Here is a 14515-nt window from a genome sequence, read left to right as displayed (position 1 = left end):
TTTAAACGGAAATCGACAGTGCGAATTTCGGTTCCCACACGGTGTTCGCATTAGCGTTAACTGCGGATATGTTCACTGCTGGAGTGGTGCCAACGTTGTCATTGATGTCTCCATCAACACGAGTTTTTTGGTCGTCCGTTGCCATGTCTGATCGAGTGTTTGTGGCTGAGAGTTAGATTTATCTGTACCCCCCCCCCTCTTTCTAGCGCCAAAACGTGAGAACCGAAATTCACACCTTCGATTTCCGTAAAATAAGGAAAGATAGGAAACCCTAAATTTCTTAGAGGTCCCGAATATCTGCTAAACCACACGCCAAGCAATCATAACACGAAAAACAGACTAAGTATAAAATCGATAAAAAGTAAAGAAAGCAAAGAAGATCTTATTCAAATCTGCGTATGAGCGTTTTACAACAAGAAATAGCCTTGGCCACAAGCGTTGTCGGAGAGTTCCCTAGTTTTAACGGCCTAAGACTGTGCAACCTAGTTGAGTGGCAGCTCGATAACAAAAACGAAAATAGCCTAAATTGCTCTAAGTGATTTTTTTTTGTTGTGTGTAAAAAAGTCTATCTTTGCATCTCTCGCCTTTGCATCCCTTAGATACTCCTCCTAGGTCGGTTTGGGCCTTTTTTCCGCTCATGGGTCGAGTTTATCCTCCTGCAGACATATTCCATTCTCCTGATCTTCGTCATTATCCCTTGAAACTTTAACATTTATCCTCAAACTTGACATTTATCTTCGAACTTGACATTTATCTTCGAACTTGACATTTATCTATTCTCGTGAATATTCGATAAACCGTCATAGTGACTTTGGGCCGATATTCATTAAAAATCGTAAGTGGGCTTTCGCCGCGTTTTAGACCCTCTGGGCCATTTTCGGCGAAAACGTTTTCACGATTTCTTTTGAAAGAATAACCTTCAGTACAACGCCGGTTTTACAAAATACTCCAAATCAATCGTATGTTTAACCTTTATCGTCTTATACGATCGATCCGAACTTGTACGAGAAAATAAGTCTTTGTCGTTTTTTTCCGTAAAGTTTCAACGGTAACACTGATCGTGACGAAACAACAGACAACTTGACCGAGACCCGAAGAGGGGTGTTTCGGAGACGAGAATGCATGATTCTGGACTGATCCAACTCGCCTTTGGGCGAATTGGATAAGACTGATCCAACTCGCCCAACGGCGACTTGGAATGGTCGATCCAACTCGTCGTTGGGCGAGTTGGATATGGTTAGTCCAACTCGCCGTTGGGCGAGTTGGTCTCGGCCTATCTAACTTCTCCGATGGGTCGGACGATGCTGGCTTAGTTGTTCCGATGCTAGGGCATTGTTCGTTCGATGGGTTGAGTGGTCCCTTGCGAGGAGCTTGTCGTGCAATAATCTTAAAAATACGAAGTTTTAGTTTTTCGTATTCTTATTTTCTTCTTAGAAAGGTTTCTTGGAAACTTTACGACATTGATTTCGTCGTTGCTGATTTTGACCCCTACACTCTATGTATTCAGTATTTAAATTAGAGGCTGCTCTTTAAGTATTGTAAATATGTAAGCTCTGCATGTTCAATATTTAAATTAGAGGCTGCTCTTTCAGTATTGTAAATACGTAATCTGTTATGAATAAAAAAGTAAGGAATCTATTTTCTTCTTCTTAACTCTCTCTCTCAGTTTCAAATCTCTATTTCTCTTTCTCTAAAGAATTCACTATCTATCTCCTTTGTTCTTCATTTTCTAACATGGAACTTGGGTGATGTATTACTATTATTTTTTTCTAGATCTGAACTGCTTGCCAATGTTTCTGAATATTATCTTTGAAGCTTAAGCTTAATCAAATATTATCCGAGAATTAACCATTATTATGTGCATGGAACTCTCCATGTTCAAATCTGCAGATGCTTCTGAAAAGTAGAGTTTGATTGATAACAGAAGTTATGAAACACATGTGATTTCAAAACTTTATTTAAATTTTATTTCAGTAATATATTTAACCAATTTTTGATTAACGTTTAGGATTAATATGTCAAGAAACTTTTTTTGTTTTTTGGAATAAAATGCCGCGTATCATTTTAAATTAAAGTACTTTTTTTACACCAAATAAAGTACAATTGATTAAACAACAACAACAACCCTTACGAATTGATTACAATTATTCACCTTCTTGACACTAATCAATCACCACAATCTTGAAAACAAAAAAATAACCATCAACGGTAAACCATGCTACACACATTAATAAAGAAAACCATTGAGAACAAAGAAGCTTCTTAGGTTTGTGGTCTTCACAAGGACGAGATGAAACTTCTTTCGTAACATTTTTAATCTATTTGTGGAGCTCAATAATACAATATGAGTAGGCATGACATTTGATTTCACAACGAACAAAACCCGAATCACAGGCTAGATTCTTGATCTGGGAGAAAGACCTCTCCTTACCACCCGAGCATTGGGTTAACATAAACATGTCCATGGCATACACAATGTTCGAAGAGAAGTCGTTGATCTTTGTATTTTCGGGAGTAGTCATTTCGACTATTATCACTTTTCCTCCCTCAGAAAGACTTTGCCAGCAATTTTTTAGAATTTTTATACAATCTTCATCTGTCCAATCATGTAGTATCCACTGTCAAATTATCCATTTTATTTCATAGTCAATATCTATCTTAAACATTGAAACTAATGATTTGTTATTAAAAACTAAGCGTATATTTGAAGTTACTTTCAAGAAGATGGCATCTCCGTTTGGAATTTCTTTAAACATATCTCCTGAAACATTCTCCACTCCTATATAAATTAAATAAAGTTATCAAACCTAGCAATTCAATATAATTAATTTTAATAAAATCACTTATATATTGTTATACCTGGATAAACAGAAGGATGGGCTAATACTGAGGGTAGGTCAAAATTGATGCCTTTGATGTGAGGATACTTGGAAAGCACTAGATTTATAACAGTTCCAATTCCTCCTCCAACATCCACTAAAGTATTTACATCTTCAAATCCTCTATAAACTTCTAAAACTTTCTTCATGGTGAGGGTAGAAGATTCTGACATTGCTCGGTTAAACAGCTCACCGAACGGTTCCTTTGAACCAATGTATTCAAAGAGTTTCATGCCATGAGCAGAGGTGAATGCATCTTTTCCTTCTAAAACCATATCTTTGAGATGAGTCCTGTTATGAATTAATAATTAACTTTTGACTGACCATCATATTAGAAGGTTTAGTAGAACGGGCATGGGTTTATTATAATTTGGTTTGTTTGTGAAAAAAATAAAGAACTTGGTACTTTTTTTGTATGAATGTTAAGAAAGTCGTAGTTACTAACCAACTCTTAAAATAGACTTCGCTTAGGGCAACCATAAACAGAGACGCGAGAGAACCTGAGCCTTCTCCACGGTTTAAGAAAAACATGCAAACCGGTTCAGCAGCATATAGCCTCTCACCATTTCCGGTTTGACCGTTCTCTCCGGCTTGAACCATACGGGAAGTCAAGATCGAATGACTGGCTAGGAAAACCAGCATCCGGTCCAACAAAACCGGTGCCTTCGGGTTGGTGGGTTTTGTTGGGAGACGAAGTGCAATATCAGAAGCCGAGAGCCATACACCTTGTGCAGCTACGATCGTGTCAATAACACCAAGTTCCAAGGCGGTTTTGAAAACCATAGGGAATGTAACGGAGTACAAGATCCGCTCTGCTTGTAAGCTCAATGTTTCTTCATCAAATCGTTCTTCTTCTTTAATAAGACTGGGTTTAGTGGAAGTGGTTAAGGGATCTGGGAGATAGTTTGTCATTCTTGAAAAGTTGAGGATTTATGTGGATGGTTAGAGAAATTGGTTTCAACATTCACAGTTAATGTCATTTTATACACATGAGTGGTCTACTGGTAGGCAGGCTTTGAGAAGCTAAGCGATCTGGGTTCAAAACAACCCCACCACACTAACTAAAAATATGTGGCCATACGGATATGAGATCATATTTTGGATTTCACTTGAATATCATAAAAAAGAATATATTTGTAGGTTACACCTCCGTTTAGAAATTAGTCTAACATCTTCCATAAGTTCATTGTATCCCATGTTTATAAAATAAATTCAAACCCCTAAATTTACTCTAGATTATGTGTTTCAAAATGATGTATATTTTTTTTATTTTCACATATGCTAATAAACCATATTAAATGATAGTATTAAAATGAATAATACTTTTTATTATTTATATCTCATAACTCTAAACCAATAAGAATTTAACTAATGCAATTAAATTTTTTGAAGTTCATAATTAATCATTATTGGTTAATAAAAATGTATTGAAAATAGAAAAAAAATAAATATCTTTGAAACAATTTTTCTTTTACATAAAACACTTATCTTTATGAAATGGAGGAAATCTAATATAAGGATGTATAATTAAATCGATGTCTGGATTTGTTCATGTCAGCCATTCAATAGTTAAGTTTGCCAAGCAAAAATTATCCCAAGAATTTAGTCCATGCAAATAAACATTACTGAAAATCTGGTATGATGGGTGTAGGAGTGGGCACAGAGCGAATAATACTATAACTTTATTTGTGATTTTGTTCATAAAAGGAATATTCATTTTCAAATTTGCTTTACTTCGAAAATATGTATCTAATTTTCGGATATCCAAAAAAACATAATGAATATTTGGAAATATTTACAGATAACTCAGGTACTTTATTTAGTACAAGTAAATCTAGAAAAAACTATACAAGTTTATTTTCAAAGTATATCTTGCATAAAATAAATTAAAAAGTAACAATTAGGGAAAGTATATGTTCCGTAAAGTTTTAAAAATTAATTATTTTTTATAAGACAAATTTTTACAAAAAAAAATTAGTTTTTTGTAAAAATGTTATAGTCCTTTCTTAGTTTAAAAATTTTATAAGTTATTTTTTTACCACACAATTAATAAAATTATATGTTAAAATAATAACTATATAAAATTATATATTTGAAACTTTATATTTAATTGTAGATAAAATCTATCTGTATAAAAGTGGAGTGGATTTTGGCCGCTAAATTTTTTAGTATTTGTGATTTGCTATATTTTTAAACAAATATTGATTTTTAATATACGTTTTATTCCGAAGAATTTTGGATATACGGATTTTTTGGATCGAATCAAAATAAATAACGAATCAAATAAAATTTAATAGATAAATTGTTAGCCTAATAAAGAGATATGAAGACCTTAAAGCGGGTCATGAGCTGTTAACATTTATAGATGCTTTCTCGGGATATAATCATATCATGATGCATCCCGGCGATAGAGAAAAAACTGCATTCATCAGTGATCATGAAACTTATTATTACAAGATGATGCCTTTCAGACTAAAGAATGCAAAAGCAACTTATTAGAGATTGGTCAATAAAATGTTAGCCACCAAGCTTGGTTTCACTATGGAAGTGTATATTTACGACATGCTGGTAAAATCATTAATTGTTGCCGATCACATTACTCATATGAACGAATGTTTCCACATCCTCAACGAGTACAACACGAAGCTCAGTCCGGCCAAATGTACTTTTGGATTTGTCTCCTGTGGGTTCCTAGGGTACATTACCACTCAGAGAGGCATCAAGGCAAATCTAAAGTACATCTCAGCAATCCTCAATCTTAATTGATTAATCTCACGCTCCACCTACAAATACCTACATTTTTATGACCTCCTTTGAGGAAACAAGATACTTATCTAGAATGACGAGTGTGAGGAAGGATTTAGACAGCTGAAGAAATATCTGACAACTCCACATGTACTAGCCAAACCCAAAGAAGGAGATACACTCTATCTTTACATTGCAGTTTCCTCCCTTGCGACTAGTAGCGTCCGCATCAAAGAATATCGGGTTAGGGGGGAGAAGAAGCCCATTTTCTACACTAGTAAACGAATGACTGATGCCGAAACACGACACTCGAAAAAGGGCTCTAGCAGTCATTACTTAAGCGATAAAACTTAGGCCGTATTTCCAGTCTAATTCTATTATCATCCTTACTAATCAACCGCTTTCAAATTATTATGCATAATACTAACCAATCCGCCAGGTTGACGGAGTGGGCTATCGAGCTTGGCGAACGTGATATCAGCTAAAAATCCAATCAGCAGAAAAGTCACAAGTCCTCGCAGACGTCATTATCAAGTTAGCTCATAAACTAGAATATAATCTGATCCTTCCTAGGACGAACTGGATCTTACATGTTGATGGATACTCATCCAATAAAGGATTTGGGGTCAGAGTTCATCTTCAGTCTCCAAATAGGCAACTCATCTAGTAGTCATTATTCATGGGGTTTGCGGCATTAAAAAATGAACCTGAGTATAAGGCCATTATTGCCGAACCTTAGTTCCAAAAAGCGGTAAAAGCAAAACATATACATGCTTATTGAGACTTTGAACTCTTTATCAATCAATACAGTGAATATTACAATACTAAGAACAAACGTATGGACGTCTACCTCAAATTCATCCAAGATCTCGCAAAGGAATTCAAGTTTTCGAACTAACAAAGGTTCCCCGAGAAGAAAACATACACGCAGATCCACTTGCTGCATTGGGGAGTAATCCCAAATATCAGATACATGGGACCATTTTGGTAGAAAGAATCGAGAAGCCGAGCATCACATTGTCCGACGAGAAATCTGAAATCGTTGCTCCCACCGTGGAAGAAACTGACATGGATATTGATATGGACACTTTTAATGAAGACGTCAATGACACCACTGTAGTAGAGTGGAGGCTTCCAATCTTATGATACCTCACTGACTGTACATTTCCTCACGATAAATGGGAATCTCGTAGACTCAAAACGCCAAGTTCCCACTACGTCGAGCTTTGACTTTATGGTTAAAGTACTCATTCATTTATGGCCATAAATAGTAGCAGATTGCAAAGATTATGCTTCTAAAGGTCATAAACGTTAGAGGCATGGTCCATTCACTTTCCAAACGAAGTGTTAGGTATGATGGCAACACTTTACCCATTCATACGCTAGGCAATGGACATAGTTGGCCCCTTTTCGAGCTCAAGCCAACGTCATTTCCTACTCGTGATGACAGACTACTTCACAAAATGGTTGGAGGCAAAAGATTTCGTTCAGGTCACATACAAAGAAGTGCAGAACATCGTCTAGAAGTACATCATCTGCATGTACGAACTTCCGTACGATTTCATCACTGATAATGGATCCCAGTTCACTTCCAACAAATTCCGAGGATTCTGTGAAAAAATGAAGGATTCGCCTGAGCACATCCACGTTGATATACCCTTAAGGTAGTAGTCAAGACAAAGCAACCAACAAGATCATCATCGATGGAATTTGACGATCTTCTCCTTTATATCTATGGCTAAGTACGCACTCATTCCTACCACTCAATCTCGATTGTCTTTCTCGATGTTGATCACGATGATTTCATCCTTTTGTGGATAAATTTTCTCAATAGGTTTGGCAGCTATTTAGACAACAAAATTTGCCTTCTATAGATTCATCTCTGTGTTCAAGAGGTTTCTAGCAGCTTTCTGATCTTCCTTAAGGGTGAATGTTCTCCGGTTTGCAGTTGGGAATTTGACACATTGGTGGTAGTTATAGGCAATGACTCTCACTGAATGACTCCATAGCGTTCCAAGGATTGTTTTCCATGGTGCTGGAGTGCCGATGACAGAGAAATTGACAATTTTTTTGTATTCCTCTGGCGAAAACATTCAGGCAGATTATCCGTGCCTGAATGACTCCATAGAGTTTCAAGGATTATGCTCCATGGTGCTGGAGTGCCGATGACAGAAATTAACATTTTTTTGTATTCCTCTTTATCTGTAGACTGATCATTCGTGCTGAGCTTTCGGCGAAGGTCAACTGTGTTAAGATGCGACATGTCGTCGCCACGATTCTCCGTGCCAATATTTGGCAAAGATCGAACGTGCCAGGTTGGGAAACTGTAATTTTTTTATTGTTTGTGCCAATTTTTTTGGCGAACATTATCAGTTTGCTGAGTAGCAGATGTTGCTGAGCTTTCGTCGATATGCTTTGAATTTTGCTTGAGCTTATCACGTAAATCTCGGATCTGTGAGCCATCTTTGGATGACGAAGAAAGTCATATGATGGTGTTGATACGTCGATTAATATATGGTATCTCTTCTTCGGAGATCTGGACATCGTGATGGCGACGTGTAACTTGCTTGTGTTCTACATGAAGCTCTTCTTGTGTCATGTCCTAAGACTTTTGATTTCTCTTCTCTTGCTTTTGGTCCAAATCCTATTGTTCTTAGTAGGTCGAGCTTTCAGTGTTTTGGGATTTACATATTCATTGGTGAACGCTGCCTTTAAGGCTTCCTTGAATTGTTTGCATTCCTTAGTGATGTGTCCTTATGATCTGTGATAAGAATAGAACTTGGTTCCATCAAAGGCCTGAGGATATGATCCTTAGGAAGTTGTACCATGAGGAATGCTGAATGCTTGAGGAGGTAACCCATCTATCTCATTCTTCCAAACATTCAATGGGCTCTCCGGTGCTATAGCAGCCGAGTCAAAACCCGCATTCTCGATGAGAAAAGAGATGATGTTTTTATTTTTATCCAACTTGTTGTTGGAATGTTGTATGGGTTCTTAGTAGGTGTTCACCGATTTTGTGGCTACTTGTTTCATTTCTGATTGCTTGCGCAGGTTGTCCTGCTTAACTTGTTCCATCATGATAAAGCTATTAGCGCGATGGAGGGTGTCTTGCAGGAACATGGTCCTGTTTACATACATGTCATCTTGAAATCTGAATTGATCTAGAGTGCCTTGTGCTGAGCTTTCACTGTTGTGTAGTTTGGAAAGTGCACTATGGAGACTACTGCCTTGAATTTTCCATGAACTCCACGAATCCTTCTACGGAACCTTGAGACATCTTCCATAGATCGGATGCAGATGCTCTTTGACGAGTAAACATTATGTAATGCTTTAAGGAACTGGTTGAAAGATCATGGAAGTTGCTGATATAATCTTCGACCAGTCTAGAGAACTAGGTTAAGGCAGGTCCGTTGAGACTTTCTGTGAAAAATTGACAATATCCAGTGTATTTCTCTTCTTCGGTGAATTATGCTCGCCTCATGGCAATGTTGGATGCAAACATAGCTTGTCTGTCTGGCGAAACTTGACATCGTGATTTCCTAGTAAAAGGGGTTTTTAGGGTTGCAACAAGAACATGTTTGATCTCATGAGAAGAACTAGTGACTCTATGAACCTTGAATTGATATTTTGCATCAAACTCTTGATCTTGATTATCTGAGCTTTCGTTTGATCGGTTCCTTGAGTCATAGGTTTCTGGTACGTAAGATCTGTTTCTTATGTGTCGTAGGATCGGCGGCTGGTGGTTTGATGGTGGACGTTATTTCGGCGAGATAGTTTTTGGTTATCTTTTTTGCTTTGTCTTGACAAGTGATACGACCCATTATGTTCTTCATCATCTCCATTATGACTGCAGTATGTAGAACCTGTTGATTTGTATCCATGCCGGTGACGTTACTTATAGGCATGTTGATCTTTTTTTACCGTTACTTTCTAATTCCCCACAAATAGTGCCAATTTTTGAATTGGAATCGGCACGTTGATATTCTTAAATTTACCCTTGAGCTACTCTGCTATTTCATAGTGTGATGTAGTATATAGGTAGATCAATAGCCGAAAGTAGTAAATAAACCAATGAATTTCCTTGTAAAATAAATGTAGAAAATACTAGATCCATGAAAATCAAACAGGTACGTCAGAATTGAAAATAATAGAATGCTACAGGTTAATCAAGAATAGTTATGAACTCAGATCACAATTATCAAATAAACTAGCTCTCGCTGCAGAGAAAATCCATGTCTAGATCCTAGAATACTAAATCTCTTTGTGGATTCATAAAGTTAAGACAAGCATTAAGAACAATATCATAAGTTCACTAAATCCCTAAACAAATATCTTTACAAATAATAATTTTTCTCATCAAAGATAATTTCATGTAATCAATCATGATATCACATCTAATCAATTATCCTACAATCAGGATTCTAGTTAATTACTCTAGAACTCAACTTTATAGAAAACTAGGGTCGGCCCGCCCTACGGGCGGGATATTAGTTAATTTGATATTTACTAAATGCTCGAGTTGAAATTTGTTTTAAGATTCAAGAATTTGGTTATCTGTTATGTGTTACTTATTAGTATGCGGTGGTATAGTTGTTTTTCGATTATTCTTGCTTTGGTATTGTATCAAATTAACTAATTGTCCAACTCATAATTATAGATGTACAAATGTGGATTTGTGATAAAGTTTGATGACGGTACTGTTTTTTTTAATTCTTATTCATAGTGGAGTGTTCATGTGCCAGAAAGAGGCCTATATTAACTTTTATGTTTTTGTGTATGGATTTTAAATATATATTATTTTGTATAGTGCATACTTGTTCTACAACATTTGCTTGTAGACTAAAAAAACTGTTTTCTATATTTTTAAAAGAGAAAATATTTAGTCTAGAATATAACATGGACATATGTATTGATTATATATAGAAGTTGGGTGTTATTTTAAAATGACATATGTATATAAGTTTTTCAACCATTACTTCACTGACACAAAACATTTATAATTGCAAATATCTTCTTTTAAAAGCAAAACTAATAAAAGCGTGTACAACAAATATATTTTGATATATATTATATGCATCAAGTTATAAAGGTTGGAAACATTGCAAAACTGTTTGGAGCAAAGTTTTTAACTTCACGATCTTCATCTTGACGTCAGTTCAGTGCCGGCCCTGGCCACAAGAGAAAGAAACATGGACTTCCAGCCAACACGATAATAAGTATTTTCGCGGCCACATATTTATAAAAATTGACTTTAGCCTAGTGGTTCTAAGAGAAATTACCATTGCTGGGTTCAATTACCCCTGACAGCTTTTTGTTTTATTTTGACCCCAAATATAAAATGGGACACGTGTCACTCCCGTAACGCACGACTTGATGACGTGGCATCACAGGAGGGAGGCGAACATATTTATATATATATAGATCTGTGATGACGAAATCAATGGATAACCCTAGCACTTCTATCAATTTAGCAATTCATCATAAACCTTAGAATTCCCTAAATCTAACATGGTGATTACTCTGAGATAATCAAAGGAAGCATAATCAAAGTATGAAGAAATTGCATTAAGATAAAGATAGAAATAATGGAGTTCCAAATTAATCTATGAATGAGTGTTGATCTTTCTCTCAAAACCCTCTATAAGTAAATTAAGCATAGCTTAAATAATGCCTTAAAAACATATATAATATAGGTCTAAAACACGTTCAGAGACTTCTTTGCAAATAAGAAAAACCTATGAGCCAAGATACCATTTCTTAAACATCATTAAATTCGTGTCGGTTGCTTGATCCCAACGGGTGTCGACCAACACAAAGGGTGTGTTGGTCGACACCATCTTCAATAATTGACTCTGACTTGTAGTTTTAATGTCACATCTCTCATAGCTCCAAATCTCCAAAGTGTTCTAAAATGTATCTGAACCTGCGGAGATTGTAAAACAAACTCGAAACATATTATATAGACTCTAAATCAGACTTGTTTAATGGTTTAAACCCACAAAAAGCATGATATATCAACTCGCTCAGGCTTATCATTTACGTACCCTCACGCAAAATAGTCTAAACCTATGGAAGAGATCTGCAAACGCAGGAACTCACTTACTCTTTAGAACCACTAATGTCACATCTACAATATTGCAAGCCACAACAGATAATATCAAACGGAGAAAGTACTTTCATGTATTCGACATCTGCTTAGCAAACTAACCATCCAGTCCACAACTCACCAGATATCATCTGATATCTCCTTCACTGACCTCATTTTAGAGTTTAAAGTACAGTCTCATCTTGGGCGTATTGATTAAAAGACATATGGTCTCTTACACATGGAATCTATGTTCTTAAGGTTATAGTAGATTGCATCTTGCTATGCTTTAGAAACATAGCCACTTTAACTGAACTTTGGATAAATAATTGCGTTGTATTTATTTTCTAGTATTTTTGGTATTTTTCTTATCATGTTTTTAATTCTACAAATTTATGTTCTCTGATTTACGTGGACGAGTTCGTTAGAAAGTGTGTCGATAAGTTTGTGTGTTTAATTTTGTTCTGTCATATCAGCCACCAACTCTCAACACACGTTTTAAATAGGTATAACGTATATCTCTGACATATCCCTTTCTAATATACGTGTAACCTCGTGGACCTTACCAATTTATCTTTCGTGTGATCCATAATAAAGGTCCTAGTTTCTCTATGCATATAGAGACTAAAAACACCACAAATCTTATATATTAGTTAAGAAGAATTACAATCTTTGAACTATGTCATCTGACATGACTATAATGATTTTAGAATATTAAAAAAAAGGTTTGTCCATGTAAATATATATTATATTTTTCATAAAACGAATTATATAATTAAATATTAGTATATAAAACAATTTTCTTTCTTTCATTATATAATAGCTATGAAATTACCGAATATAACTAAAATATATATATGATAATTAGTTGTTCTAGATCATAAATATTTAATAATGATTTATGTATCTTGTATCAATTTGTTTAACTTTTTACTATTAAATTAAATTAAACAATCACGTCAACTATAAAATAAAAATTTAGATTTTCTTGTATATGTTATATTTTAAATTTTTAAAAACTGTTATAAATTAATAAAACTATTAAGAATCTCACAATCAAAAATTGGGATCAATGGTTTTAATATTTTTATAACAAAATTCCAATTATCATAAAACCATATAAGTAGGAAGTCTCCTTTAATATTTATTGAGATTAAAAATAATATATATGTTTTAATATTGTTTAAATTAACTATACACAATATCAAAATACATTAATATTTAAGTTTCAAAAATTTTATTAATAAAGTATTGATAAATTACGAAAATATTAAAAATTATATACTGAAAATTTTGGTATCAATGATTTAATTTTTTTTGTTATAAAAAAATACAAATGGTCATAAAACCATATGAGTAAGAAGCTTCATTTAAGACATAATAAAAAATATTATATGTCTATGTTAATATTATTTAAATTTAATTATTTATCATATAAAATAGGTAAAAGTGATTATTTGGATTTATTTACCAAAACATATTGTCAATAACGATTATTTTTTTTATTTCTATATTGATATCTCATATTTTTATAAGTTTTTACTATCTCATTTGAGTTTATACAAGTAATTTTAGGATGCATTTAGATGTATATATTGCATTTGTGTGTTCATTTGCATTTGACCGGGCTAAAATGCACTTTTGAGAAGTTTTGGACAAGATCGTGTGGTTATGGTTTCAATTTACAAAGTATGGGGTCAGAAACGGAGTTATAAAAAGTTCAGGGACCATTCTGCAAATATTAAGGGCCTGGTCGGCACAATTGGAAGCTTTGGGGCTGATTCGGGTGGACATTTCTGTAATTATGAAACTTTGAGGTCTAATTGCAGAGATGCAGAACTCTGAGGCCCAGACTTGCAAATAATGAAGAATCCACCATTTGAGAGTACGAGCTTTCTCTTGGCCGATCCGGAGCCGACTGCGAAGCTTGATCCCGACTGCAAAGCTTGATCCCGACCGCGAGATTGATTCCGACGACGAGCCTAACCGGGGCAGAGCACAAGGGGACCTGAGCTGACTTGGACGAGAGATCCCGTGGCGGAGCAAGCGCGTGTCCACGACGTGGAGATGGAGAAATTGACGCCATGGAGGTTTGGTCGCGGTGAACAGGCTTGAAGCGACTACGACGAGTGGATCTCTGGGACGCTACGGAGGAGCTGGGAGTCAGCGCGTGTCCACGACGTGAGGCTGAAGATGAGCTCGCAGAGAAGAAGCCGGTACTGATCAAACCACGACTATGAAGACGAGTATGTGTAGAAGCCGGTAAACCGGACTGACAAAAACGATAAAATAAAAGCGATGTTAAGGAAATTAGACGAATGTAAAAAACGAATACAAGAACGATAAGAAATTGTATTCGCTAAGAGACATGGAGTCGAGATATGATCTCTTTCCTTAACTCAAAATATTCGCTCCGTTAGTGAGACGGGACTGTACGAATATAGAGTCCCAGGATACAACCATGGCAGACGAATCATGCCTCACTCGTGATCGCCCTATCGAACTATAAACTCTACGAAACACTCTCGCAATATAGATTTACGCAGAGGGATTTTTTGCTGTTGGATTTTGATTCGGAAAAAGTTAATAAATGAAGGAAGAGGAGAGACGATATTGAAAGAGCCGGAGAAGACCCACTTCCCGCAACAGCTGCTGCACGTGGGCGAGAATCTCGCGGAAATCGAGGGAAGTTGAGTTCCGAAACTTCTTTCTCAAGACTCTCTCTTATCTCGTTTTAAACTTTCGAGAGGATAAAATGCATGACATTTTTTATTTTCAAGACAAACTACTGGTCGTTTTAAATAAA

The 14515-nt window shown here is 35.5% G+C and overlaps 1 protein-coding gene across 2 annotated transcripts; it reads right to left on the bottom strand.

Moving 5' to 3' along the window:
- Positions 1 to 2085: 2085 nt before the first annotated feature.
- LOC117126539 (indole glucosinolate O-methyltransferase 4-like) lies at positions 2086 to 3791 on the bottom strand. 2 transcript variants are annotated; one of them, XM_033274867.1, is made up of 4 exons: positions 3325 to 3791; positions 2860 to 3170; positions 2715 to 2779; positions 2086 to 2618 (listed from the first exon to the last, which is right to left on the bottom strand). In XM_033274867.1, exons 1-4 carry the CDS (start codon positions 3789 to 3791, stop codon positions 2319 to 2321), a joined length of 1143 nt encoding a protein of 380 aa, XP_033130758.1. In that variant the 3' UTR covers positions 2086 to 2318. The 2 variants fall into 2 exon arrangements, with proteins under 2 accessions (XP_033130758.1, XP_033130760.1); XM_033274869.1 differs by having other exon boundaries at positions 2337 to 2596.
- Between the last annotated feature and the right edge of the window lie 10724 nt (positions 3792 to 14515).

The sequence above is a fragment of the Brassica rapa genome, chromosome A07, assembly GCF_000309985.2.
Source record: "Brassica rapa cultivar Chiifu-401-42 chromosome A07, CAAS_Brap_v3.01, whole genome shotgun sequence".
Taxonomy (NCBI): domain Eukaryota; kingdom Viridiplantae; phylum Streptophyta; class Magnoliopsida; order Brassicales; family Brassicaceae; genus Brassica; species Brassica rapa.
The sequence above is the reverse complement of the archived record's forward strand: the minus strand, read 5'-3'. Positions and strand labels throughout refer to the sequence as shown.

Coding starts and splice junctions, on each gene's coding strand:
- LOC117126539 (XM_033274867.1), bottom strand. CDS start 3,791: ATGACAAACTATCTCCCAGATCCCTTAACCACTTCCACTAAACCCAGT. Junction 2,780..2,859: donor CCATCCTTCTGTTTATCCAG/GTATAACAATAT, acceptor TAATTTATATAG/GAGTGGAGAATGTTTCAGGA. Junction 2,619..2,714: donor GAGATGCCATCTTCTTGAAA/GTAACTTCAAAT, acceptor ATAATTTGACAG/TGGATACTACATGATTGGAC.